Source organism: Myotis myotis, unplaced genomic scaffold (assembly GCF_014108235.1).
Source record: "Myotis myotis isolate mMyoMyo1 unplaced genomic scaffold, mMyoMyo1.p scaffold_m19_p_12, whole genome shotgun sequence".
Lineage (NCBI taxonomy): Eukaryota > Metazoa > Chordata > Mammalia > Chiroptera > Vespertilionidae > Myotis > Myotis myotis.
Window position 1 is genome coordinate 25,002,977 of NW_023416316.1, and position 24,201 is coordinate 25,027,177.

Genomic DNA, 24,201 nt, shown 5'->3' on the forward strand with positions numbered 1-24,201 from the left:
CCAGGCTGTCGGGGAGGAGGCGGTGGCTCTGGGCGCGGGGACTCGGCGGGCGGCGAGGAGCTCGGAACCGGATCCGGACGCCACCGCCACCTGCGCGGCCGTCATCAAGGTAGGGCGGCCCCGCGCTGCCAGCCGTGCCTCCCCGGTCTGCGCGCGGTGTGTGCTGCGTCTCCCGCTGCAGCACCCGGGAGGGATGCTGGGGCAGGGCGCGCCGCGGGGACCCGGCGGGGCGCGGGGGACCTGGCTTCCAGCCCCTCCGCGTGACCTTGCACAAAGCGCTGCTCCTCCCCAGGCCTCAGTTTCCCGTTCGGGGTAGGGGGCGCAATCGTGGCCCCCTTCTCACTGGGCGGTGAGGAGGGGCCGCCCCCAGGTCTAGGCTCCGGACGGCTAGGGCCCGGATGGGCACTGTCCAGCGCTCACCCCTCCCGCCCGCTGTGAGGGCCGCTCACCCTGGGTGTGGCCAGCCGGCCCCGACAGGCCCCCTTGTGGCCTGAGTGCCCCGCGGGACCCGTGTTGGGACTTTTCCTCTTGGTACAAAAAACAGGAGGAGGGGACACCCCCAGGTCCCTGTCGAGCTGGCCTGGGTGTGCAAGGTGGGGCGGTCAGAGTCTGCCGCCAAGTCGGCTTCGGGTCTGGGCTAGGGGATCCCTGGGTGGAAGGTGGTGGGGTCCTTGGCTGCAGAGGTGCCTGGATCAGGCCACACACGCAGCTGGCTTTAAGGAACGGTATGGGCAGACCCTTGGATATGCTCAGCTCTGTGTCCCAGCCCGGTGTGAGAGGAGTGGCTCACGTCCATGCGTGGACCCCAGAGGCCAGCAGTGCTAAGAGCCGGGGCTGGGTCAGAGCCCATGTCTGAAGAACTGTGGCTGGATGCTCTGAGTGAAGACCTCTGGCATGCGGCCCAGCCCCCTCCGGGAGACTCCCCCTGGAAGGTCTTGTTGCCCATTGCACACCGTCCTGGTGTGGATCTCGCTAGCTGTAAACAGCTGGAATCTGCTGTTCCTGCTCTGGGCACGTAGACATCCCCCCCTCTCCCCCACCCTGGGGCAAATCATCTGTCCCAATAAATCTCACCTGCAAGCTGAACTGCCCCAGGCCCAGCACTATTTCTCCAGCCAGAGCCAAAGGCAGCAAAGGCAGGACCAGGGACCTGAGGCGTCTGCCCCCTTGCGGGCAGTAGTCAGCCTGGGGTGTGTTCAGAGCCCAGTGTCCCTGCACCTCCTGTGCACATTGGGTTAGCAGCTGCCTTCAGGTCTGGAGTGAGAGGAGGGGGCAGAGGAGCTCTTCTCCCGGTCTGTCCTCTTCCCCATCTTCTGTCCTGACCTGATTGAGGCAGTAGTTTATGATAATCAAGTCTTGGTCTTCTGGTCTCTCTTGTCCCCCTCGCCCCCTCCAGGTGCTTTCTTACAGCAGGAAGAAAGTGGGGGCCACCTGGGCAGGTGGTGAGCTGTGTCATCAGAGATAGTGAGCAGAGGCCGGATGCGCACTTGCTCAGGGTGCGCTACCTCTGACCTCAGTCTGTGATTCTGAGGGCTGAGGTGACCGTGCCTTGCCTCTGGCCATGGTGGAAGGGCACAGACCACAGGGAGTGTCCTTCGCCTCTCATAAAAGCTGACTAAATCTATGTGCTGTGATTCGGGCGTGGCTCCGGGGTACAGGCGTGAAGTGCTTCCGAGATCTCCTGTCATCTCCGCATGTGACGGAGCTGGGCCCCCTTGTCCTGCTCAGCTCGTCCAGGCCATAATGGCCTCGTTGAGGAGCATGGCCGATTCTGGTTATTAAAAAGTCATCCTATGCTAAAATATTTTTAAGTGCACCATGAAATTACAAATGGGATCTTAACAAATCATCTCACCCAACCCCTTATTTTAGAGATAGGCATCATTGTCTCCAAAGGGGATGTGATGTGTCTAAGGTCACAGAGAAAACCAGCATCTAAGCCAAGGGTCCTGCTCCCAAGGCGTGTGTGTGTGTGAAAACACATACCAAATAGTATATGAAAGCAGTCTGTATTTATTCCTATAAAATTAGCAAAAATAAATATAAAAGAATATACCTCTGTGCTGACCAGGCTATAGGTATAGGGATTCTCTGGTGGATTTAATTTCGCAGGACAATCTGACAGCTTGTTTCAAAAGCCCATGAAATAATCTTAATTGCCCTTTGCCCCCAACTTTCTACTTTGAGGACTTTCCCATAAGGAAGTAACTACAGAGGGAGAGAGAGATGAGTATAATGGCCAACAAAGAAGCAGTGTGGTCCAAAGGCCAGGGGACTAACGTCAGTGGGCACAGATTCCAAGGATGAACTCTTCCTCTACCCCACTGTAACCTTAGGCCAAACCCTTCCCTTTCTGCGCCTTACTCTCCCCATCTGTGAAATGGGGTAGATTCCATGATTGATGAATTTTTTTCAGCTCTGATAACCCATGCTCTAGGCTTAAATCTATTTTAACTGAAGCCTTTATTGGAAAAAGCAGTGGTAATCAAAGAAATAACCAAATCATGTTCCAGCCTTCCTCCACCATCATCAAATGAGTCCCCTCGGAGGCGGGCAGCTAGCCTTTTTCCCTGGGAAGGGACTTTGTTCAGCCTTAGACCTTGGTTCTTTCCAAATGGCCAAAGCCTGGATTATTTTCTTCTGGCCCTTTAAATATAGTTCCTCATGTTGTGACCCAACCATAAAATTATTTTCGTTGCTACTTCATTACTGTAATGTTGCTACTGTTATGAATCGTAAGGTAAATATCTGATATGCAGGATGGTCTTAGGTGACCCCTGTGAAAGGGTCGTTCGACCGCCAAAGGGGTCGCGACCCACAGGTTGAGAACCGCTGCTTTAGAGCATAGTGTGTTTTTGTTTTTATGTTCTTTCCCAGATATCAGGGGACAGAGATTTTTCAGGAGGACCAAAAAATAATTTGGCAAGATCCTCTGTTTATTACTTTAAGCCTACAGTGTGTGTGTTGCTTTCTTCAGACAGACAGGAGGTGGTTTGCAATCACACCTAGTGAAGGGCCAGGAGTAGGTGACTTCGTTCTGTGGACAAACATTTACTGGGCACTTCCTGTGTGCGAGGCCTTGAGATGCCTCCCAGGCCTGCGGGCTGCCTCGGGAAACATCAGGTTAAACCATGTGACATGGCCAATATCTGGCTGCGTTTGACTGACAAGAAATGGCAATTTTATTTAGTTCAGCCTAAATGGAAATCATTAAAGAGCAGAGTAGTCACCACCTGCCTGATTCTGTCCTAAGCGCTTTGCATTGTTCGTTTGGTCGTTTAACCATCACTCATGGAGCTTCTACATTGTGCTAGGTATTGTCTGTGAGTGGAGGGGTCTTGACAGTAATAAGAAATATAGACCAAAAAACTGTTTAAAGGAACTTGCTATCTAATAGGGGGGGAAGTAAGTAAAATAGGTGATGATAACTGAGACGGAGCATTAACCTAGGAGAGCATTTCTGGTGTGTGAAGGGGCATGGAAGGGAGGAGTTTCGGTTTTAAATGGGGTGGTCAGGGGGACTCATTGGGAGGTGATGTTTGGACGAAGGCCGGAAGGAAATGGAAGAGTGAGCTGGGCTGATTTCTGGGGAAAGAGACTCCCAGATTGGTGGAAGGGTGGAAGGAACAGCCCATCAAAAGCCCTGAAAAGGACCATTTCTGGCAAGTTCAAGGAAGAGCAGGCTAGCACGGTGACTATGGGAGAGGACAGGTGAGAGAGGCCATGAGTCAGGTGTGTACCCCACCCAGACACTGTGGAATCCTATGTGTTTGTGAGGGAGATAATATTTTTATTCCTCTTTTTTAGTTAAGAATAGAAAAGTACAGAGAAGTTAAATAACTTGCTTAAACAGTGTCTCATGTACGAGCTAGGGCTTTTAGTCCAGGGCAGTGGGGAGCCATGGAAGGCTTTTGAACAGGGCAGGGGCATGGCCAGTTTGACTGTTAATGCAATTCCTTTGGGTATAGAAAAAGGTTGTGGAAGTGAACTTAGGGGCAGGGGATGGAGGAGCTTGGTGCTGGGGGAGGGGGAAGAGGTCCAGTCCAGGTGAGCAGGAAAAGGAGGAGGAAGCCAGGCTGGTCTTGGGCTTATTTATTTAGCAAACAATAGCATTTCCACGTACCAGCTAAGATTTTACATACATTAACCCATTCAATCCCCAAAGCAATCTATAGGATGGATACTACTATTATTCATTATTATTCCCACTTTTAAAATGGGTATATGATATTATAAGTAAATTGTATCTCAATAAAGTTAATTTACAAAGAAAGTATATTTGTTTTTTATGTTATAAACACTTGATAATGGAGAATTTAGAAAAGACAGGAAAATAGATAGAAAATAAATTTCCCACATCTCAGATAATCAATATAAGTATCTTGGTGTATTTATTTTCTATCTTTTTTCTACTATAGTCCCCATTTTACAGATGAGGACACTGAGGCCCAGAGATGTTGGGCAGCTTGCCGAGGGCCATACATTTGAACCCATGTCATCTGGCTCTAGTGTCCAGGATCTTAGTCCCTGTGCTATGCTGCCTGCAAGGTCAGAGTTGGTGGATTCCTTTGAGACCATGCTTTTCCACTCCCCTCCCCCACCTTCCATTCCCCTGACCCCTAGCATCATTTCACCGAGAGGGAAAGTGAAGCCCAGTGAAAGGCAGGGCCTGGCTGGGCATCTTACAACCAGTTGAGAGCAGACCTGTGAGGTCTTACTCTAATAAGAAGAAATCGGGAGCTGAGGACTTGTGCTGGGTTGATGTGACAGCTGCTTCCAGCCTGGCCCAGAGCCTGGAGCTTGCAGGGAGCTGGCAGGTGGTGTGACCCTGCCCACAGCGGGCACTAGGGGACTGCCAGGGCCAGCCCGCGTTCCCTGGGCCCGAGTCTCATCCTGCAGCCGGTCCTGATTGGGAGGTGGCCGGCTGATGGGGAGGGGGAGTTTGGGGCCTTGCCAAACCGAGCCTGCAGGCCTCCCGGGAGGAGTTGCCTCTTGTCCTCTGCCTGTGCATTTGTTTCTGGCTCTCGGGCCTGCACGTTCCTGGGGCTGCCTGCTGCCAGGGCTGCAGCCTGGCTTCCAGGCCCAGCTCAACCACTGAGGGAGCCTTGAGCCAGGGTCTTTCCCTCCCCATCTGCAAAGTGTCATCAGAATGGCGCCAGCTGCAGGATGAAGTGAGATGTAGACAGAAAATGCTGGCACAGGGCGCGGCACAATAAAATGCTCATTCCTAAGGCTACACCAGGGTGGTGGCCTACCCCTCCCACCACACTCCCCTTCACACCTGGCTGGACCAGGTAGGGCCCAACCAGTGCAAGAGGATCCAGAAATGAACCTCTGGCAGTGGCTTGGAGTCCAAGAGTGCAGACAACCAGGGACACAGTGGAACGAAAGAAGCCACACTCTGAGGGGGAGACCTGACCTGGTCACAGACGTGCTCCGAAGGCAAGTCCTGTCCCTTCTTTACGCCTCTTGTCCTCATACACAACGTGGGGAGGCTATTTCCTGCCTTAATAATCGTAATGATCTTCATTCCAGCAGCTATCAGTTGAGGTTTTTCTATACTTGGAGAGTATGGGTGGGGAGATAAGCCAGACCCATCATTACCTTCAAGGGCGCACAGCTTGGAGTGGGGTGGGGCTTGGGAAGGCTTTCTGGAGGTTGTTGGTACAGTTTGGAGTCGGCCAGACTCTGAATGGAAGGAAAGCAGGGAGGTCGTTTGGTAAATCACCCCTCCTCTCTGAACCTCAGTCTTTTCATCTGTAAAATGAAGGTCGTGGCTACCTGCTTTGCCGAATGTATTGTGAGACTCAAAATTGCATAGAGTATGGAAATGCTTTACAAGCTGTAAAACGCCAGACACCTGTTCCTTGTTGTTCATTGTGGTGTCTGGAGCCCCGGAGGTAGGGGAACACCCAGCCAGCCTCGAGTCTGGGGCTGGGAGAACATCGGGCCTGTTTTGAAAGGCCTGCAATCAAATCCAGCAGGACAGACAGCCCTACTCACCTCACACCCCATGATTTAAGAGCTCAAGAGTACTTCTGTGGGTGCGGCTTTGCTTAGTGGGGCCCTGAAGGCAGCCATGACCTGAGGAAGCGGGGACAAGTGCCCCAGGGACCTTTCAGGCCATAAACTGCTGTATCCTGGTCAGGCCTCGGGACCTGGAGGGGAAGGGTTGGAGGGGGAGCACCATGAGGTCACTGAGAGGTTTTCAATGTCGCAGTAACTAGAACAGCAAAGGAGAGAGCATGTGGCACGAGCCTGTTTGGTTCAAATATGGGAAAAGGATATATCTACACACATGTGACCAACACAGAAATATCCAGACACACATCAAGCCGGTTTCACCAGATGGCAGGGTTTTATTGTCTTTTGTCTTTATTTTGACATTTGTATACGTGATAGACATTTCATTTCTATTGAGATGTGGCTGTATGTGATATACGTCACAATAGAATAGTAGTGGCGGTGATAACCGGCCAGTCTGGCATCACTGGGCGCGGGGAGGTCTGGGTGGCATCCGCAGCTTACCCTCCAGAGCAGCTGAGAGCAGAGTCCGGGCCGGCTTGATAAGTGGGCCGCACTGGAGGACAAAGACTGAGGGTCTAGGTGCCTGCAGGCACAGTTAGCATTGTGACCAGACTGCCCCAAAGCCACGGACTGCAGGCTGTGTCACCGGGAGCAGAGGGTCCAAGCCAGAAAGGGGAGGGTCCTGCTGGACTCCGGCCACCCCCGCGTGGGACCAGGACGGCGGGACAGATTCAGAAGCCATGGGGCCGGGGCAGGGCCTGTGCCTTCAGGTTCCCCGATGCTCTAGGGTTCCATGCCATCAGACCAGACCCCAGCAGACCCCTTTCCCTCCACCATGTGTGTGCGTGCTCTCTGGATCCTGGACTCCCACAGACCTTCCTGCCTCTTTGCAAAGGAAGTGAAGCAATTGCTGCATTTCACTGAATGCAGGGCACCATCTACTGGGAGGGACGCCATTGTTTTTTAACCCATTAGGATAGAAAACATGGCAGACAAACTCTGACCGTGAGTCGCATTTCAGTTTCAGCTTAAAAGTGGTGTCTTGAAATCAATTAGCTGTGACGCGTGGCAGCCCCCCACCCCCCGACTAGACCCTTAATGTACTTTTACTCACTCAATCCTTACAAGCAACCGCTGGCTAGATATTCTTGTCCTGTTTGTACAGATGAGGAGATCGGGGCCCAGAGAGGTGAAGTGACTCTTGCAGGGTCACACAGCATAAGAGGGAAAGGTGGGATTTGAACTCTGCTCTGACTAGATGCCACTACTTTGTCCTCATCCAACCCCACAAAGAAAAGGCTCCTGAGTTCTGGCCCTTGGGCAGGAGAACATGTCCACACTTTGGCGTAAACCACATGCCAGTTCAGAAATGCCCCGTGGGCTGGTCATTCAGTGCCCAGCACGGTGAGCAATGGGGCAGGCCTGGGGGAGGCTGGGAGCTCAGGGGCAGGGGGAGCTTTGAGAGCTTGTTGGCTGGATCATTCGCCCCATCCTTGCTATGCCCACTATCAGGAGGAGGTTGGCCTGTGGGCCACCCTGGAGAGAGACCACAGGGGCCTGCTCCACACAGACTCCTAGAATCTCGCCCAGATTAGCTCATTCATTTATTCCTTAAAGTGTTGTGTTTTTTTTAATCCTCATCTGAGGATATGTTTTTATTGATTTTCAGAGAGAGAGGGAGGGAAAGAGAGAGAAACTTCAATGTGAGAAACATCGACTGATTGCCTTCCGCATACAACCAGGAATCGAACCTGCAACCTTTTGGTGTATGGGACTGCACTCCAGCCAAGGAGCCACTCAGCCAGGCCTTAAAGTTATTTTTTAATTTAATTTTTGGACGTGACCTTTGTCCACGTCTTGATCACTTTCTGCAGGTGAAGCTCGGCTCAGAGCTAGGCATACAGAACAGAGCAAAACAGACACAGGTGCTGCCCTCGTGGGCTCACAGAACAAAGGAGATATGGGCAGTAGTCCTGGAGTCCCCCAAAACCTGGGGCAGGCACCCGGATGAACAGAGAGGTTGTGGCAGCGTGCAGAGCCATGTACCCAGTCCAGGGTCTCCGCAGAAGGCTGTTCGGAGGGAAGGACTTTTGAGCTGAGATCGGAAAAGGAAGTAGGAATAACCAGGTGAGGGTGGGAGGGGAGCAGACTGGACCAGAGCAGCAGCCTGTGCAGGCCCTGAGGCTGGAGGCAGCGGGTCTGTGAAGAACTGAACGCCCTGAGTGTCGCTCTGGTCCCGGGCGAGATGACGCTGGAGAGGAGGACTGGGCCCTGCGTTATGTTATCCTGGGGAGGGTCTGTGGCCCACGGCTCTCTCCTGGGGTCTGAACCCTTTTTATTGATCCATCGGGGGCACTGACAAAGGCCTGGTCACATCTGGCAAGGACCTGGAGGTGGGGAGGGTGTGGTCAGTAAGGGGGTGCTTGAATTATTGACTTTGGAAGCAGGTGGAACATTTTTGCATGATGACAAGGTGCATGGTGCGGCCAAGAGAAGGGATGGCAGGTCAAGGCAGGGAGGCTCTCAGAAGACGAGCTGGTCCCGTGCACAGGGACACTGAGACGGGGGAGGCCGTGGGACGTGTCCGAGGCCACACGCTAGGAAGTGGCTCTCCCGGTGTGGTTTTCTGTGCTGGGAGCTCCAGATGCCAGAGGGAGGTGCCTTTCTTGCATCTTCCTCTGGAGAGAACATAATGCTGCTGAGTCCGCAGCCCAGGCTGGGAGTCAGGAGGCCTGGGGAGGGCGCGTGGCCCGCGGGGGACGGACAAGAATGCATGCAGGAAGGCTTCCCGCAAGAGGTGCAGCTTCAGCTGAGCCCTGAAGGAGCTGGGCCTACAGAGCGGTGGGAGGGAGTTCCTGGCCCAGGAACCACACAGGCAAGCGGCTGGAGGCAGGAAGCATATGGGCTGTTCAGGACGCGGTGCACACACAGTTGGGCTTGGCTCAGTCCAAGCGGAAAGCGACAGGTACTGGGCAGATACCCGCGCAGGAGGAGTGCTTTATCGCGGACGTTGTTTAGAATTGCAGGCCCATCGTGAGGAGAGAAAGTCAGACTCTTAGTGGATTTTATTATTTTTTAAGTCTCTATAGAAAATGCACCCCCTTATTGCCTGTACCTAGGCGGACTGTGCCCGTCCCTACTGCCCTTGCCCTCCCCCACTACCCCTGCCCAGCAGGGGTAATAGAGCCTCAGAAGGCCCAGGACCCATGTCCACAGCGGCCCACACCCACGCCAGGCCTGGGCTGGAACCCCTGGGACCATTGGGCGCAGGAGATCCGAGTCCTGCAGCGTCCAGGGTGTTCTTGGCGGTCGGAAGCAGAATCCTCAGGATTCCAGATCTCTCCCCCCAGGTAGACCCCACCGGAGTGTAAGGACAGCGGCAACACCCCTCAGGTTACTTTCCAGCTCACAGCTGTCTCTGGGACCCGGGACCCCAGGGGCACTCAAACTACAGCTGAGAGCTGGGTTTAATTAGACGCATTTCGCAGGTAAGGAAGATGAGCCTTCCGAGTGAAGCAGAGTGACTCCTACATCCAAGGCTGCTGAAGGCCCCACGTCCCCTTCCTGGTAGCACTTGTAACGCTTGCTGGGATGCACATCTCCCTGCCACCCACAGCAACCTCAGAGCCGGCGATTGACCTCACAGCTCAGGGGATGCAGCCCGAGGGCTGAGCTGTGCAGGGGCCTGCCTTTGGCCTAGGAAGAGGGCCAGCGAGGGGCTGGGCTGTGGCCAGGACACGGAGGCTGCGGGTTTCAGCATCAAGAACTAGTTCCCTTTGGCTTCTGACACTCACCAGCAGGTGACTTTGCACAAGTTACATCCCATCCGTTGTTTCCTCATCTGCAAAGTGAGGGGTGAGACCAGGTGACCTCTGCCGCCCCTGCAGCCTGAAACCCTCTGAGAGCCCCCCGTCTTCTGTCCTGGTGGCCTCCAAGGTGAGGCATGGAAGACACTCTTTGGGGTTCAGGAAACATATTATGTAAACAAGAAAATAATTGTTAAAAGCTTGGGTCCCACGCTGGTGTTCGCGCTACTGCTGCTGCTCTGACACCCCCCCCCCCCTCCGTTGGCGATCACACTGTGATGTCTCCATCTTCCTACCCACTCCCAGGACGGAGGCCCCTTGGCTCCCTCTGGGCTCACAGCACAGGGGTCTGTCTCCATCTGGGGACATGGAAAATGTGCCCCCATTTACCCTCCCCCCGTGGGGCTGCTGGTGCTCCGCTGGCTTTTCTCCCAGCACAGACTTGGGGTCTGTCTTCCCTCCTGACCCCAAGGAGCCCCATCTTTCCCAGCCTAAACTTCACTCGGAAGAAACACAGCCCCCCTCTCCGAAGATCTGAGCCCCAGGAGGGCCCTGCTGGGATGAGTGACCCGGCCTCGCAATTGGAAGATCTTCCTTCCCCAGCCATCCTTGGAATTTGTCCCTCTGAGAAAGGCAGCGCAGATAAGGAACAAAATGCTTGGTATGGTATCCAGACACAGGAACAAAGGGGACGTTGTTTCCTGTCTTAGAGATCGTCCTGGGCTGGGAGGGGGGGCTGGAAACCTGGATCCCATTCTTGGTTCTGCCCTGTTTGGGTGGCCCTGGGCATGCTGCCTCAGTTTCCCCTCCTGCACCCCATGATCTCTTAGGGTCTGGCCAGTGCTACTATTATGAGACATGAAGTCTGGGATCTTTGCGGGGAACTGCTCTACTGAGTGGTCCTCAGGCTGCATCTAGGGGGCCCGAGGGGGGTCTGGGCCCCAAACTGGGTGTGAGATGGGGACCGCCTGGAGCATTATGGGGCGGCAACCAAAATGGGGAGACGATGGGAAAGGGCGTCATGCAAGAAACTCCCTAACCTGGAGTGAAGCCATCCCAGCGGCCCGTAGGCAGGGCCTCCCGTCTCTGAGGGGCTGCTGTGGGGCAGCGGATGTGGTTGGCGCGCAGTGGGGGAAGTCGTAGATTTCCGCTCTGGAGGAGGGGGAAGTCTAACGGCTGAGCTCTTCTGCCCCCGCCCGGAGGGGTGAGCTTCCCATCACTAGAGCAACCCAAGCAGAAGCCCTGACTCTCCAGGTGGAATGGTGTGGGAAGGAGGGCGGGCAGCTGTGCTGAGTCCCTGCCCTGGGCCATCCTGGGATGATGTGTCTGTTTCTCGCCCCCAGATGCAGTACGGTCCCTCGAGAGCAGGTCTGGCTAAAAATTAGGTTAGATAAGAATTAGAGCTTTACATTCGCAGTCGGCACTGAGGGGCTAAGGGAGGGCACTGGGCTCTCTGCCCTGATGCCTGTTCTTCAGGCGGGGAGGCTGCCATGGGAGTGCCTGCGGCTCCTGCGTGCTGAGCCGTGTGTGTATACCAGGAAGAAGAGCTGAGAGAGGGAGAGCCCTAAAGCATCACAGCCGCAGGGGCTGGCCTTGGGAAGGGGCTGTGCTCAGGGAGCCTTTGCAGGACCGGCTCCTGCTGCCTCCTGGCTGCGTAACCTCAGAGGAGTGACCCCATTGCTCTGAGCTGAGCACAAGTTGCTGGATCTGTAAAAGGGGGGTGCTTCTCCCCACCCCGAGGTGGATGTGAGGAGCAAATGCCACGTGCATGGGAGGACTGTCAGTCACGGAGCAGGTTACAGCCAGGGTTCTCACAGAGGGTCCCTGGAACTCGCCAGATGCAGATTCTCAGGCCCCGGGCTTGCTGAGTCGGAGACGAGGATGGGCCCAGCAATCTGGGTGCTCATCAGCCTCCCTCCTGAGGGGCTCTGGAGTTTCAGACCCACTGCTGCACGCAAAACGTAAAGGAGAGGCCCTGGCCGGGTGCCCCATTGGTTAGCGTCGTCCAGCTACGCCAAGGTTGTGGGTTTGATCTCCAGTCAGGGCACATACAAGAAGCAACCTCAGAATAAGAATGCAGAAATAAGTGGAACAGCAAATCTGTTTCTTTCTCTCTCTCTCTCTCTCTCTCTCTCTCTCTCTCTCTCTCTGTTTCTGTCTCTGTATCTCTCTCTGAAAGTCTCTCACTCTCTTCCTCTCTCTCTAAAATCAACAAATTAAAAAAATGTAAAAACAAAGTAAAGAAAACGCTGTGAAGGAGATGCTGTCACCAGTCCTTGCAGAGAGTCGGTGTTGGGGCGGAAGCGCCTCTCCGGCCTGGTGCCCTGACGTCTTCGCTCTACGCTTCATCCTCCGCTGAGCCGGCTGCCCTCCCCGGCCAGCAGGCCAGTCTGAACACACCATCTGGGCGAAGCTCAGGGAGGCTGGACAGGGGAGAAGGTGGCCTCGCCATCCCCTCCTGGCAGCTGTTACAGTGCCAGCTGGGGAGTCGAGGAAGGCAGAGCGGCGGCATTTATCTCCGTGTTAATGAGCAGGTGAGGGGGAAGCAGGAAGGGATTGCCCACCCTCCTCCTGAGCAGAGCACTGGCCGCCCAGGCATGTGCAGGAGCAGCAGGCTTCAGTCGGACCTGGGGATTCCTACCACGGGGAATGGGTTGAAGGATGAAAGAAAACGATTTTCTGATTTAAAAGCCCCAGCTACTGGGATGTGGCCTGCAGGCCAGGCCTCCCGGCTCAGTTGCTCGAAGAGCTAAGATCTGTAGAGGTGGCAGATCAGGCCCTGACTCCTGCTCACCAAATCCGCCTGCTCTGCGCACTTCTCCCTAATCAGCGACTCTCCTTTCCTCCGAGTCCAGACCAGGAAGGCCTCAGGCTCTTCCCCCCCCTCCCCGTGCTCCGCAGCCCTCCAGCCTCCTAGAGCCAGCTATGAAACAGAACCACTTATTTCTTCCTTAGACACAAGCCCAAAGTTAAGAAAGACGATATAGGGTGGGGCCAAGGCTGGTTTACACTTGTGAGTACAGGAAACACAGAGTATTCTTGTATTTCAATTTATTAATTATTGCATTATTTTCCATTGCAAACAACTGTAAACATGCAGTTGCCCCACCCTGTACTTTCCCAGGGCAAACGTTCTAACTTCCAAATTGCAGCTAAGTCCACGTCAGCTCTGACCAGGTCACACCACTGCTCACAAACTGGGATGCCTCCCGTCGTCTCAGGTGCCAGCTCCGTGGCCGGCGTTCAGAGCCCATGCCCAGCCCCCTCTCCAGCCATGGCCCTCATTGCTCCCTGCATTCGCCCAGATCCCAGCCCAACCAGACCCTGATGGCTTCCTGAATGTGCCTGTGGCGTCCCCAACCCACACTGCACTCCCCTCTCTTGGCCTCAGCGCTCCGCCCTGAGCCACCATGCTGCCAGGTGTGGAGGTGCAGCTGAGCTATGCCTTCCACCTGAGTGAGTGCCTTCCTTCACTCTGTGCCGGGCTCACTCACTTTGAGCTTAAGGTTTAGCTCAAAAATCTGCCCTGCAGCTCTCACCAACTCCCCAGATTTCCATCTCCCTGTTGCAGCCTGCTTAGCCTGTTTGCCCTGAATCGAGCTTGCTGGTTCCATGTCGGCCTCCTCACGGCTCCTGCCGCACCACAGCCCCAGGGCAGGACAGGCTCTGGGAGGGCCCAGCAGCAGGGCAGGTGTGTGCTGATTCCTGGGTCCGAGGCAGGGACCCGCTGACAACAATGCAGGCCCTGGCCAGACGCCCATCCCAGGAGGCGGTCCAGCTTCACCTCCGTCTCCTGCTCAAGGGGACCCTGAGCAAGGCACTCTCCCTCTCTGGGCCTCGGTATCCCTCACTGTCCAAAGACAGATCAACATCTGCCAAGGATGGGGCGGGGAGCAGGAAGTGGAGCCTCTACGTTTTCTGTCTCCTGGGGGTGTCTTTCGAACGCCCCACATGACCTTATCTCTGGAAACTGCTAGATAAGGAGACTGTGGGGCAATAAGTCTACACGGAGTTTGGGTCAGGGCCTGATGTGGGGGGACACACAGGAGAAGCCCTGTTCCGTGTCCCCCAAGGGTGAAGGCGCCAGGCAGACAGCTCCACGCCCTCACGGCCCCCGGGTTTGGCATGTGCAGGCTGCAGAGCCCTTACGGATCATCCGAACCGGTGGGCGGGGCGGGGCATTGCCGGTCTATGGGTGGAAAGTCAACACCTGAGATGGGACAGGATTTGTGCAGAGTCATGGGACAAATGGTGTCAGAATTAGGACTCTCCGCCTGGCCTGGCCAGCACGCCTGCGAAGAAAGGACAGGCTCAGCCCCGGTCCTCATGCCCAGAGCGGGCAGGAGGGGCTGGTGGTGCTGTGAAAGCTCAATCCAGGGGCCAGATGGTCTCCCCCCAGCCCCCAGTGCCTGCCTATGGGATCTGGCCTGTGGGTGGGCAAAGCAAAGGGGAGGGCCATTGGGGATGGACAGACGACAGGTCAAAGAAAGAAGAATCACAGGGAGCAGGACAGGAGGGGGCACCCACCAGCTGGGCTCCTCCTTTGCACCAGACGCGTGCGAGGGGGTTGACACCCATTCTCTCTGTGGCCCCTGGCAGGACCTGCGAGGGAGCTATTAGGACCCTTTTACAGATGAGGTGCTGAGGAGCAGAGACAAGTGGGTCTAGGATTCGAACCTGGTCCCTCCTCTCCCCCTGCCCTGGTACCTCACAGGCAGAGAGATTGTCAGTCCTGGGAGCTAGGAGGCCCCAGGAGGTGGTTCTGTTTGGCCTGGGCCCAGGAAGAAGCTGTGAGAGGAGGGGGTGTCCTGGGAGCCCAGTCCAGTGCCCATGTACTCGGGGGCTGACAAGGTTCGAGGCAGAGAGAAGGGCTGTGAGCAAAGATGGGGGCTGGGAAAACACAGTGCTTTCAGGGGGAGCAGATAAATCTGTCTGGTTCAAAGGGCAGGTCTGTGGAGAAGAGAAGGCCGTGGGGGAATGCGGGGGGGGGGGGCAGGGAGGGGCGCACAACCCAAGTCCAGCCCAGGGCTTTATCCTGAGGACAGAGAAGGGCCCTAAGGGGAAGACAGGGTCAGGGTGGGGGCAGGATAGGAACCAGGGGCGGGGAGGGGCAGGTCAGAGTCACCAAGAGAAAGGCTGCCCAGCTTGGGGGAGGGGTAGAGAGCAGGTGGGACCCTGGGGCAGGGGAGGGGGCCATCTTAGGAGGCCCCTGCCCCTCAGGGCACAGGGACGGCTCTGGGCAGCGTCAGATGTCAGGAGGAGGCCTCCCTCAGGCCTAATCTCATCAGGAGGAGAGAGGCATTTTCTTGGCTCGCTCTCTGACTCTGTCTGTATTTCCTGTGGCCGTGCAGGGCATCTGTGCTGGACCAGAAGGACCGGAGGCTGGGGGAGGGGGAGGGGGAGGCGGGAGGACGCTGGGCAGAGAACCTGGAGACATCACTGTTTTCTACTTGGTGGCTGCAGGGGCCTCTGCTTCCCCTGTTCATGAAGGGGGGGCAGGCAGCATTCGAGGTGGGGCCATACCACCCTCCCTTCCCCCAATAAGAGCCCCTGTCCCCCAGCACAGGGCCGAGCTCAGCTGCCCTGCCCTCGGAGAGCCCTGCCAGGAAAATGCGCAGGTTCCCTGACCAGCGGGGATGGCTGGCTTTCGCTGTGCTTGTCTGCTCCTTCCATCAGCGTGGCCAGCACCAGAGCGCAGGCCGCTGTGCCTCGTGGCTGCGTTGCACTTTCTGGTTTGGGATCCTTGCTCAGATTCCCCGAAGGTGGGGCTCTCAGCACAGACCTGTCATGCACGACATCGAGTCTTAGCGTCCTGTAAGCATTGGGACCACAGCAGTCTTGACAGCCAATACTTGCTGAGTGCCAAGCATTCACCCAGCATTGCTTCGTGGATTGTCTCATCTAATGGCCAGGGCAGCCCTGTGAGAAAGTATGGACCTGGGACTAAACAGGCCGGCTTTGCATTCCAGCTCAGGTGCCTACTAGCTGTGTGACTTTGGGCAAGTTACTTAACCTCTCTGCGCCCCAGTTTCCGCTTCTGGAGAAATGGGGTGACCGTATTTATGGAACTGCTGTGAGGGTTGAGTGAGTCCATGGGACATACATCACACATAGTAAGCAACGTGTTAGCTGTTATTTTTGTTGTTGTTACAACGCCTGATTGTACTGGTGAGGAAATAGACTCTTAGTAACTTGCCCAGTCACACAGGTGTGATGGATGTGTCCTATCACCACACTTTCATCAGATACCCACACGCCGCCCGTGGCTGCGGGCACTTGAAATGCTGCCGGTGCAGCTGAGCAGCTGGGTGTTACATTTAATTTCATGTTCACGTTAGTTTAGAAGCCGGGTGTGGCGGGAGGCCCTGTGAGGGACAGAGCCAGCGCCTGGGCCCCCAGCCAGTGAGGCGATGTACATGAGCCTCGCGTGCCCTGAGAGTAGCACCCACTGCCCTAGCAGCCAGTTCGAGGAGGGAGACAGCCTGTCGGGTCCTGGCCTCTCTGGCCCTTCCCCGGGGCCGTGTAGACGTGTGGAAAGCAGTCACTGAATCCATCCTCTCTGGTCCCCTCCCCTGCCCCCCCCACAGGCCCTGGCACAGAATAAGCACAGCCAGCGGTGGGTGAAGGTTGGTGACCTCTCTTTACAAACCTTGCACTTTTTCTGCTTTGATACGGTCTGTTCTCTGGTTCAGGATGCTGGGCTCTTTGAGAAGTTAGTTCTAGCCCAGCCGGCATGGCTCAGTGGTTGAGTGTTGACCTATGAACCAGGAGGTCACGCTTCAATTCCTGGTCAGGGCACATGCCTGGGTTGCAGGCTCGATCTCCAGTGTGGGGCGTGCAAAGAAGCAGCCGGTCAATGATTCTCCCTCATCATTGATGTTTCTGTCTCTCTCTCCCTCTCCCTTCCTCTCTGAAAGCAATAAAAATATTTTTTTTAAAAAGAAGAAGTCTAGGGGAGGCCAGGGGATTGTCAAGGGCGGGGGAAAAAAAAAGGAGACATATGTAATACCCTTTGTAATACTTTAAGCAATAAAAAAAAAAAGAAGAAGAAGAAGTCAGTCCTAGAGTCTCTCTCACGGGCAGGGTGCCAGCGTCAGGGTTACTGGTGACTTAGAGGAAAATCATTGTGCGTGAATCAGACAGAGGTTTCCGGAGACCTCTGTGGTAGGTGGAAGGGGAGCCACTGGTCCCCCTTTGCCTGGGACTTTAGCACCGACGGTCCGCCAGCCCCGAACCCCCATCCCCGTCCCGGCAAAGCGGGAAAGTGGGCCACCTCCTTCTGTGGACAGCTACTGGCCTCTGCTTGCTTTGAAGGAGGGACGAAAACCAACCGTGGGGGGGGGGGGGGTGCGGAATGAGACCCTTGTCACGTGGACCCTGTCGCTGGCAGCAATAAAGACACCTTGTGCCAAGAAGTGGCAGCTACAGGGCCTGGCTCAGGTGAGCAGAAATGACTGGATGAAGGTCTCACTGGGGAGAGGCAGTGGGGTCCTCTTCCTGCCTGGAGAGAAGGGAGCGCTGCAGGTTGAGGGAGCCTCTCACTGGCTGCAGGTGGCCTTGGCTCCCCGTCCCGAGTCCCAACCCCCTCTCGGGTGGATCCAGGTAAATTAGAAAGGAGCTTTCCTAGGCCAGGTGGGGGCCAAGGATAAATCCTATGACAGAGGACAGTTGGTCCGGATTGGAGTCAAGGTGAGGGACCCGCCCATAACCAGGTGTTTATTATGTTACTTTTTGGTCTTTTATGGGTCACCTTCAAGCAGAATGCTCTGTGCTCTTACAGTAATATTTGTTTACGTTCTTTTTTTTAATATATTTTTTATTGATTTCAGAGAGGAAGGAAGAGGGAGAGAGAGAGAAACATCAATGATGAGAGAGAATCATTGATCGGCTGCCTCTTGCACGCCCCCCACTGGAGATCGAGCCCACAACCCTTGACCAGAATCAAAGCTGGGACTTCAGTTTGTAGGCTGACGCTCTATCCACTGAGCCAAACCAGCTAGGGCTATTTACAGCTTTTGAAATATTTTTTTTATTTATTTCAGAGAGAGAGGGAGAGGGAGAGAGTTTGAAACATCAATGATGAGAGAATCATTGATCGGCTGCCTCCTGCACGCCCCTCACTGGAGATCTAGCCCACAGCCCGGGCATGTGCCTTGACTGGGAATCCAACCGTGACCTCCTGGTTCATAGGTCGACGCTCAACCACTGAGCCACACTGGCTGGGCAATATTTTTAAAACCAGGAAACTTGTGGCTGTAATCTCCCTCGGTTAATGGCGCAGACATAAGCGTGGTGGTTCGGACTCTCAGGAGGCACGTCTGGGGCTAGTTCATGACCACAAGGTCAGGTTTTAAGAAAAAGAAATAAGGCCGAAACCGGTTTGGCTCAGTGGATAGAGCGTCGGCCTGCGGACTGAAGGGTCCCAGGTTCGATTCCGGTCAAGGGCATGTACCTGGGTTGCAGGCACATCTCCAGTGGGAGATGTGCAGGAGGCAGCTGATCGATGTTTCTCTCTCATCGATGTTCCTAACTCTCTATCTCTCTCCCTTCCTCTCTGTAAAAAATCAATAAAATATATTAAAAAAAAAAAAAGAGAGACAGCAAGTTTTTAAAAAAAAAAAAAGAAAGAAAAAGAAAAAGAAATAAGATAAAACTCCCAAATGTCAGATGTGGAACCACAAACTTATGAAGGGACAATGGTAGCTGGCAGCACCAGGCATCTACCCATCCCAGAGATTCCAAGACCAAATCAGGTCATTTAATTCTTTCCCTGAGGCCAGAAACAGTGCAATTAATGAATAATCTCCTATGCTGCTTTGTACACACCCAGTTTGGGTTTCCTTTCAGCCACCTGGAGCGAACACTTGTCCTGCGATGATGGAGGGCCGGGCTGGGAAGACAGGCCTTTGGGGGCAGGCAGGAAAGTCCCTATGTCTGTCTGTCTGTCTCTCACCTGTCAGAGAGGAGCATGTGGCAGGAAGAGGGGCCTCTGGGCAGGATTTGGCTTCTGCTTCCCACCTGCATTGTTCCTACTCGGAGGATCTGGTCAAGTCGCTTCTCCTGCACCAGGAGAGCCGAGGGCTGGGACAGGCAGCCAGCTACTCACTGCCAGGCACTAAATCAACTCAATAGGATGTTAACCCAGAGATGACTAACTCCTTTGGGATCCGGGAGGGGAATTCACAGCCCACAGAGCCTAATCCCTTGGCATCAGGGGCACTGAGCATGCATGGGACAGAATAGATGCCACCCTGCTTTGTGCCGCGCCTCAAAAAGCCTGCTGTGGCATTGATGTGGACCCAGCCGGATGGGACCGGGCAAGATAGGACGGGTGGCACATACACCTGGCCGGGATCAGCCATTCTGGGCCAGCCCATGGGCGAGGCCTCGCAGGGCTGAGGGCCCGCTACGTCTGCATTTCCAGCAAGTGCCTGCTTGTAGGGAACATAAAACGCCTGCTCTCTGAATTGCTGCGTCCTTAAATTCATGCATGCACTGATACACATGCGTGCACACCACAGGAGTGAGCACTGGGTCCTTACGAGCACTCTGGTGGATGCAGTGCTCATGCACAGTCTTGCACACACAGTGCACACGCAGTCGCTCAAAGTTCACTTGCATATATGGGTGCACACTCCCATATCGTGGGCAAAGGGAGAGGCTTGGTGCTGCTCCATCCCCCATTTCTGTATGTTTCCCTCTATGGCAATAGGTCTGGACGAACCTTGGCAGTAAAGATAAGGTGGTGGGTGGGGTGGGGTGGGGTGGGGTGGGATCAGGGGTGGGGAAAGGAATCTGGGGCAGGGGCAGAAGGTCACTGGTGTTCAGGCTGCTCCGAGGCCAGCCGGCTTCACCCGTGATGCCATCCAGCCCCTCTCTGGAGGGCGTCCACTTAGTTTCCAGAGCCTCGTTCTCCTTCGGGTGAAGTGGGGGTGGGAATGGCCATGGGCTGAGGTAGGGTCCAGGGTGCAGTGGGTGTGAAAGAGCTTTTGTCATCATGGGCGTGATCTTCAGGAACCTGGGCTGGAGGCTGCAGACAGCGGGTTCAGCAACCAGCTCCACCACTGACACTGTGTGACCTCGGGGCCCTCACGTCTCGCTGCACCCCTGCACCTGCGATGGGGAGCCAGGTGGCCCTGCCTGCTCGGTTCAGACAGGGGGAAGCACGTGGAATGGCCCTGGCACATAGCAACCACCCCCCACTGTGAGCTGTTATTTCCGTGGAGGTGACTGTGAGCTCAGGGGCACTTGCCCAGGCCTGAGGCTCCCTGACCCTGGGCAGAGAGCCGTCCCTCGGGCGTGGGACCAAGCTCTGGGCGGTGGAGGGAGAGCTCTGGGAGTGGCCGGAGGGGCTAGAACTGTGGATGGCCAGCGGATCGTGTTGATTTCAGCCGCCATGACTCGCCCCTGGCCCCACAGCCCACCACGGGCACGCAGACCCCAGGGCCGGTGGGTCCCCCCCTTGGCATTTCACTAACATGTCCTCTCCTCTCCACGCCCTCTGCCCTGTCCCAGCCCAGCTGACCATCACCTCTCCTCCGGCCCACCCTTCCTTCCTCCCGAAAATGAAGCCTGGCCTCAATGTCCTGCAGCCGCTCCCATCGCCCTCCAAGCCCAGGTTCTTTACCGTGGCTCCTGAGGGGCTAGGTCCTCCCCTTGCCCACCTCTTTCCGAAACCCCCGGCCTGGCACAGGTCTAGTCACTCAGTGGTTCTCAGTAAACATCCAGTGAACAAATGCAGGCCTGGGTGAGAAGCCTGGCCAGCTCAGGATGCCTGGATGAGAATGGTGGCCGTAATTATACTGCTGGTCAAGGGGTCTAAGTGTATCCTCTCATTTAATCCTCACGACAAGTCTCTGAGAGGGATGCTTTCGTCCTCCCCGTTTTACGGATGAGAAGACGGAGGCTGCAGAAGTTAAGTCACTTGCCTGCCCCGCTGGCCAGAGGCAGAGCTGGAATTGAAGCGCAGGCTGGCTGGCTCCCGAGGGCACGTTACCCAGTTGGCTGGGCTGGGAGGGGCGGGGTGGCTGGCCTGCCTGGTGAGATGGTGGATTGGGAATGTGCTGAGGTCTCTCTACAGTCTTTCTGCTCTTTCTGTGTTCACACTCGGAAGGATGAAACGCAGACTGGTCAGTGGTAATTACACATCGTCTCGCTACATCTCACCAGGTCCATGGAAGTAGCCACAGATACAGCCTGTTCACTGGGTTCTGCACCTCCCTGTCCTGGTTGTACCCTCTTCTATGTTCTCCAGGGGAGGTCGCTGTGCGCCCCACTACCCAGGCAGTGAGCCTCAGACTCCTTGTCCCCGTTTGTCTCCCGCAGATGTCATGGCACCCCCAGTACCGGAGCTCCAAGTTCCGCCACGTCTTTGGCAAACCAGCCAGCAAGGAGAACTGCTACGACTCGGTGCCCATCACCCACAGCGTCCACGACAATCACTTCTGCGCCGTGAACCCCCACTTCATCGCAGTGGTGACCGAGTGTGCTGGAGGGGGGGCCTTCCTCGTCATCCCCCTGCACCAGGTAAGGGCGCCTGGCGAGCCCAGGCCCGGAGGCTCTCTGGAGGCAGCTCAGGGCAGAGGGAAGGTAGAAAGAGCCTGGCTCTCTGCTGCGGTGCACGGGTTCAAACCCGAGACCTGCCTGCTACCAGCCGCGTGACCTTGAATAAGTTATTTCACCTCTGTAAGCCTTCGTTTCTTCATTGGGAAAAATGTACCTCTCCTGGGATTTCAGCAGTTGCCTAACTATTCCTGGGATTTCCCCTCTACTCCACTGCAAAATGATTCACTCCTGAATAAAACATGTTTTTTAATGCATTGCCAGGCTCACACGACATCTGGGACATCTCCAAAGCCACTTGCTCTCCCCCGTAAAGGAAACCAACCTTAAGCCAAAACCTAAGGCGGGAGAGGACAGCAGTAAGTGAACAGAAAGAACTGGCCTGTCCTGAGGGCAGATGTTGGCAGTAGAGGTTGGACCTTTGGCATTTGCTGATATTGAACAGTGTTGGACCCCCAAGTGGCAGTTTCATAGATTCAACCAATAGCAGATCTTTTCGGGGACCTGCGTCTCTGCCTGGAGGGGGACCCTCCGAGGGGTCTCAGCCATGATGGGTTGGTAGGGCCTCTGGTTCGCAGCAAATGCAGACACAAGGTCTCTGGAGGAAACAGTTGAGTGCAGACAGGAGTCCCACAGATTCAGGTCAGCGAACCCATAATCTGAGGTCACCCGCACGTAAGCCACCAGCAGTCAGAAACAACAGACAGAGCACTTCAGAACTTACCAATCACCAATCGGAATCTCACTACCCAGGTGTTCTGCTGGGACCTCCTATACTTGGAATAGGGGGGAAAAGAACCAGTACTTTTTTTATCCATATGGCACATTGCGGGCACACAGTTGGTGCTCATACATGTTCATTGATTGAACAAATTACCCGGGAATTGTTCATCCAAATAAATAGCGAGGGCATAATTGGCAAAGGGAATGGCACAAGCAAAGGCATGGGGCAGGGACTGTGTGTGGACTGTCCAGGGAACAATGCAGAGAGCTGTCTGGCCAGAACAGATAGAACAGTCTGTCTAGGGGAGGAAGTTCATCTGGGCCCGATGAGAAGGGCCTGGAATGCCGGGGTGAGAAGTGTGAGCTGTATTCTAGAAAGATGAAATTTTTCAAGCTAGGGAGGAACAAGTGTACAATGGGATTTATGGAAAGACGTCAAGGTTAGAGCTGGATGGACCCCCAGCCATGGCCTGTCTGGCTACTTATTTCTTCCACGTTCTGGGTGCTTCTAAAAGATTCTGTCCAACCCTGACTGGTTTGGCTCAGTGGCTAGAGCGTCGGCCTGCAGACTGAAGGGTCCCGGGTTCGATTCCGCTCAAGGGTATATACCTGGGTTGCAGGCACATCCCCAGTAGGAGATGTGCAAGAGGCAGCTGATCGATGTTTCTCTCTCATCGATGTTTCTAACTCTCTATCTCTCTCCCTTCCTCTCTGTATAAAATCAATAAAATATATTAAAAAAAAAAAAAGACTCTGTCCAGCCCGGACAGTATGGCTTAATGGTTGAGCATCAGCCTATGAACCAGGAGGTCATGGTTCGATTCCCGGGTTTCGGGCTGGATCCCCAGTAGGGGGCGTGCAGGAGGCAGCCGATCAGTGATTCTCATTATTGATGTTTCTCTCTCTCTCCCTCTCCCTTCCTCTCTGAAATCAATAAGAAATATATAAAAAAATAAAATAAAAGATTCTGTCCACCAAACAAACTATATTCTTAATTACCTAGTAATTACATATTAATGTGTTTTCCTGATTTTTATGACTTGGACTTTGTCAGACGTGTCATGGTTTCCAACTTGCATGAAACGTTGAGTATGGGTAGGTGTTAATAACTGCGATGCGATAATGAATTGGTTTGATGTGATGGAATGTGACCTGGGAGGGGCGAGGGGGCTAGGCCAGAGAGGAGGAGCAGAGAAGGCCTTTCTGGGGAGCTGACACTTGGGCAGAGAGCCACTAGAAACCCCAGAGGCAGAGGATTCGGGTAGAATGCGCAGCACATGCAGAAGCCCTGCGGTGGGAATGGGTTTGGTGATTGAGAAACAGACAGGTGTGTTGTCACATGGCCAGAGCAGTGGGAGGTGGTCAGAGAGGGGAGCAGGGCTGGGCTGTGATGACCCTGGAGGCCAGGGCAGGAGCCCGGCTCCATTGTGCGTCCAGCGGGACACCACTCCGGAGGGTTGAGATGCAGTTGCCTGTGCAGCCTGATCGCAGGTAAAATGTGCAGTTCGTTCCCTTTGGGCTTTTTGGGACAGTGACATAAACGGCTGAGGACACGTGGTATTTGCTGCTGGCACAGACTCCCGGGAGCCCAGGCACCGCAGGAGCTGGACTAGTCAGAGCTCATGCCTGGGTGTCACTTTGACGCGATTCTGACTCGGTAGTTCTGCGATGGGGCCGGAGAGTCTGCATCCCAGCAGGCCCCAGAGCGGCCAGAGAAAACGCAGGACGCCAGTCAAATCTGCACCTCAGAGAAGCACCAAATACCTTCTTCTTGTTTATTTTTTTCTTTTTAATTAAACGTGCTTGTTTTGAGATCATTGAACATTCAGACGCAATAGTAAGGAATAACATATTCGATGGGCCCTGCACCCCTTCCCCCCCACTGGTAACATCCTGTGAGACTGGAGTACAGTCTCACCACCAGGATACTGACATCGGTGCGGTCAAGATGCAGAATGCTGCCGGCATCACCAAATGTCCCAGGCTGCCCTTCTCAGCCACAGCCACTTCCCTCGCTCCCACTCTCACCTTAAGCCCCCACAACCACTCTGCCCTCCATTTCCCTGCTCCTGTCATTTTAAGA

The 24,201-nt window shown here is 55.0% G+C and overlaps 1 protein-coding gene across 1 annotated transcript in view; it reads left to right on the plus strand.

Annotated features, from left to right (window-relative positions):
• The window catches only part of CORO2A (coronin 2A), a 53,967-nt gene continuing 29,766 nt past the window's right edge, over positions 1-24,201 (plus strand). Inside the window, exons 1-2 of the mRNA XM_036330247.1 lie at positions 1-109; positions 21,159-21,359. Coding sequence (XP_036186140.1) covers positions 21,159-21,359 — 201 coding nt within the window. The 5' untranslated portion in view covers positions 1-109. The remainder of the gene's footprint in view (positions 110-21,158; positions 21,360-24,201) is intronic.